A 5,042-nucleotide genomic window follows, 5' to 3' on the forward strand; every position below is an offset into this window, starting at 1 on the left:
TCTTTGGATCTATCGACTAATGAGTTGACAGGATCAGGTATAATACACAGTTTCTACCAAAATGCTTCACGTGACATTCTCTTAATTATATTGTTTCTTTATCAACAAAAATGAGGACTTTATATTCTATTTATAAAAAACTATCAAAAAAAACTCTCTAATACAAATCTCTAGACAGCCAATGAGAGACTGCCGATTTCTTTATTAGAAAACTCTCGACTGTTTTATCAATAAAGAGAACAACATAAAACCCCACATATTTAATTCTACAACTAAATATTTATGTATAATTTGAGAATTATATATCTTGTAGGTTTTCAACTCCAACCGATGAGGCTGGGAAAGTTAGAGAACCTTGACCTGAGTGACAATCAATTGACAGCAGCATCTTATCAATTCTGAGTGGGCTTTCAATCCCTCAAGTCTTTGGATCTATCACGTAATAAGTTGATAGGATCTATCATAGTAAGTTACATTCTCTTTATCAAGAAAACATCAATTGAACAACAACATCTCATCAATTCTAATTATATTTAGTTTCTATATATTATGCATATCGTATATTATGCATAATTATGACTTACTCTTAGAAACAACTCCTTGCACTATCTTCTTCCTTAATTTATGCACTGTATATTTTTTATGTATAATTTGAGAATTATATATCTTGTAGGTTTACAACTCCAACCAATGAGGCTGGGAAAGTTAGAGAACCTTGACCTGAGTTTCAATTCAATTGAAACAGCAGCATCTTATCAATTCTGAGTGGGCTTTCATCCCTCAAGTCTTTGGATCTATCGTACAATAAGTTGACAGGATCAGGTATAATACACAGTTTCTACCTAAATGCTTCACATGACATTCTCTTAATTATATTGTTTCTTTATCAACAAAAATGAGGACGACTTTATAATCAAAAAAAGAGGCACTTGGAATGAGGTCCAAGAGGCATATATTTTATTCTCTATAAATATATATTTATATTTATCTTTTTAAATAAATATATTTTTATATATGTTTTTTCCTGTCTTGAGATACCTAGTCAAGCACAACTCTAAGTTTTTTTTTTTAAATGCATTTGAGTTTGAATGGGTTTTGAATAACATAATAAGAAGCTCTCTCCTAAAATATTATAATTAAGAAAATTGTAATTATTAAAACTTGAGATCTTAACATCAATTCAAAAAAAAAACTATCCAATACAAATCACTAGACAGCCAACGAGAGACTACCAGTTTCTTTATTAGAAAAAACTTAATTATTGCTAGGATTGTTATTCTTGTTTTAATTACCGATGAGATCTTAATTATAAGTTTTCTTTATCTTGTTTTGTAAGTATATCATAACTTAGCTTCCATCTTTATCGACTTTTATATCCATAAATTGTTTTTTTTTCTCCGATAAGATCAAAATTAGAACGATTAAAAAAATTGTTTCTTTTATGTATAATTTGAAGAATCATATATCAATTGAACAACAACATCTCATCAATTCTAATTATCTTTAGTTTCTATATATCATGCATATCATGAGCTCATTATGACTTACTCTTAGAAACAACTCTCTTGCAGGTTTTGAGATCATATCATCACATCTGGGGAAACTCGAGAACCTTTGACCTGAGCTATAATTACATTCAACAACAACATTTTCTCACATCTGCGTGGACTTTCTTCTCTCAAGTCTTTAAAGCTATCATATAATGAGTGGACAGGATCGATGACTGTCAATGGTAAAGTTCTGTTATTTACAATACCTTTTTTGAAATCTTTAGATTTTTCTGGCAATTTGTTGTTTCTATCCAAAAATCATCTCCCTATTCAATATCAGTTCTCTCAAGGATACTAATTTAAGTCTTAATTAATAATATTGAATGGAATGGTTATTCTGTACCACCACTATTTTCATCATATCTCTTCTTCTTTCTTTTCTTTTTAACAGGGACTTTCTTCAATTCTAGCACCCTTGAAGAATTGCATCTAGATAATACTTCTCTCCAATAAACTTTCTCCAGAACATTGGAGCATTGTCTGCTCTTAAAATTTTGTCTATTGCTGAATGTGACCTTCATGGCACCCTACCCGCTCAAGGTAAATTAACAACTCTCCATCCTAAGTGTTTTGGACTACTTGGAATTTTTTAGTTGAAATAGAAGATTCTTTCAACACTATTTTGACTGTTTTCGAGATAAATTGTACAGGTTGGTGTGAAATTGAAGAATCTAAAGCAGTTAGATCTCGCTAGAAATAATTTAGGAGGTTCTCTCCCAGATTGTTTGGGTAACTTGTCATATCTACAACTATTAGATATTTCTGAAAACCATTTTATTGGAAATATTGCCTCCAGTCCTCTTACCAACATCCTATCCCTTGAATTCCTTTCACTATCAAATAACCTCTTTGAAGTTCCCATTTCAATGAAGCCTTTTATGAACCACTCAAGCCTCAAAGTTCTTCTCCAATGAGAACAACAGACTAGTAACAGAACCTGCTGCCTTTGATCATTTGATTCCAAAGTTCCAACTAGTCTTTTCTAAGCTTGTCAAAAAACAACGGAAGCATTCCATGTAGAAATTCCCGACTTCCTCTATTACCAATACAGCTTAAGAGTCCTTGATCTCTCCCACAACATCACCGGAATGTTTCCATCATGGTTGCTTAAGAACAATACACGATTGGAGCAACTATATCTGAGTGACAACTCCTTTGTTGGTACTTTGCAGTTGCAAGATCACCCATATCCGAATATGGCCAATTTAGATATATCCAACAACAACTTGAACGGTCAAATTCCAAAAGATATTTGTTTGATCTTTCCAAATCTGAGGAATTTAAGGATGGCTAAGAATGGATTCACAGGTTTGTATTCCTTCTTGTTTAGGAAATATTAGCCTTTTAAATTTAGATTTATCCAACAATCAATTGTCTACAATAAAACTAGAACAACTAACAACAATATGGTATCTTAATCTAAGTGGGAACAACTTTTGGGGTCAGATATCAGATTTTCCATTACATGGGCGGAAAGAGTGTAGTGTATTGGATTTGAGTAATATCAATTTTCAGGCATGCTTCCAAGATGGTTCGGCAATTCTACAAGCCTCGAAATACTTGATTTGTCCAAAAACCATTTTAAGGGTCCGATCCCAGGAGACTTTTGCAAGCTTGACAAGCTTGAATATTTGGACCTTTCTAAGAACAACTTGTCTGGATATATACCATCTTGTTTCAGTCCATCGTCTCTAATCCATGTGCATCTATCCGAAAATAGATTGAACGGTCCATTAACATATGGATTTTTATAACAGCTCTTTCCTGGTTACGATGGATCTTCGAGATAACAGCTTCACCGGCTCCATTCCAAATTGGATTGGCAATCGTTCATCATTGAGTTTTTCTTCTTCTAAGGGCTAATCACTTTGATGGTGAGCTCCCTGTTGAGTTATGCTTTGTTAGAAGAATTAAGCATTTTTGGATGTTTCACAAAAACCAGCTTTCAGGTCCACTACCCTCCTGTTTGGGCAATCTTACTTTCAAGGAAAGTTTCCAGAAAGCGTTCGTTAGATCTCAGAAATTCTTTTGTATTAAGGTCCATAGCAGATGCATATTATGAAAACAATGGGTCCACCACTAGTGGATAGTATGATAGCTTGGAAAGTTTTCTATGCCTGACTTTTGAAGAAGTGATAGAATTTACAACTAAAAATATGTATTATGGTTACAAGGGGACAGTTCTTATCTATATGTATGGTATTGATCTCTCGAATAACAGCTTTGTAGGAGCAATCCCACCAGAATTTGGAAACTTAAGTGAGATACTGTCATTAAACTTATCACACAACAATCTCACTGGATCTATCCCTGCAACATTCTCAAACCTAAAGCATATGAGAGTTGGATCTTTCTTACAACAACTTGAATGGTGCCATCCCTCCACAACTTACTGAAATTACCACACTTGAAGTTTTTAGTGTGGCGCACAATAACTTGTCAGGCAAGACACCCGAGAGAAAATTTCAGTTTGGGACCTTCGATGAAAGCTGTTACGAAGGAAATCCTTTCTTGTGTGGACCTCCATTGCGAAACAATTGTAGCGAGGAATCAGTGCCATCACAACAAGTGCCTGATGATGAACAAGGAGATGATGGTTTCATAGACATGGAGTTTTTCTACATCAGTTTTGGTGTATGTTACACAGTTGTGGTGATGACGATTGCAGCAGTTCTCTACATCAATCCATATTGGCGATGCAGGTGGTTGTACTTCATCGAAGACTGCATAGATACTTGCTACTATTTTGTGGTGGCTAGTTTTCGCAAGTTCTCCAACTTCAGAAGGTGAATTTGTTACTGGGGAGATGGTCGTTCCTTGTTTGTGATGATTGTTTGTCTAGCTATTGGTAATTTGTAGTGTACTGTCTCTAAGCTCAGCCTTTCTATTTGATTAGTTATTTGGGCTAAATATATAAGCTGGACTTCTCATTCCTGAATCATTAGGAAGGAAACTGATTTGGATTGGTCATTTACTCGAGTGTGATTACTCTTTCAACTCTCAAGACTTGTCTGAAAATAAATTGCCAAAACCACTACTAAAGTATAAACAAAATATTCTAGGCCTTTGTTTCAAGGGCGACCCCACCTCAGTTATTCAATCAAAGCATTGAAATCGGAGCAAGAAGATCCACCTTCTTCAACAGCCTTCCTGGCCGTTTCTTTGCTCTGCTACTCATTTCCTCTGCTTCTTCACCCATCATAATTTGAGTGATTGCCTTCTCTACAGCTTCACTTTTAACATGATCTCCATGCACTCAGCCATTCCTCAACTCCAGTTTTTAAAACATCAGTCACCAACTTTTCATTATAGAATTGCTCAGCAAATATTGGTCTCCTAAGCACAAAAAAAAAAATTGTCCTTGTCAAACATGCCGCTGTGACTTGAGACATTCAAAATTTCAACCTCATTTTCTATAAAATTCAACAATACTGGATATGGTCATGATTCAATGGAATAATCCCCACTTATTTTCTTGAGACCTTTTTCCAT

At 34.5% G+C, this 5,042-nt stretch overlaps 1 protein-coding gene across 1 annotated transcript; it reads left to right on the top strand.

The window, feature by feature from the left end:
- The first annotated feature begins 3,706 nt into the window (after positions 1-3,706).
- On the top strand, positions 3,707-4,340 carry LOC140955410 (cuscuta receptor 1-like). Its single transcript, XM_073408149.1, has 2 exons — positions 3,707-3,809; positions 3,892-4,340. Exons 1-2 carry the CDS (start codon positions 3,707-3,709, stop codon positions 4,338-4,340), a joined length of 552 nt encoding a protein of 183 aa, XP_073264250.1.
- The last annotated feature ends 702 nt before the right edge of the window (positions 4,341-5,042 follow it).

The sequence above is a fragment of the Populus alba genome, chromosome 3 (assembly GCF_005239225.2).
Source record: "Populus alba chromosome 3, ASM523922v2, whole genome shotgun sequence".
NCBI lineage: Eukaryota > Viridiplantae > Streptophyta > Magnoliopsida > Malpighiales > Salicaceae > Populus > Populus alba.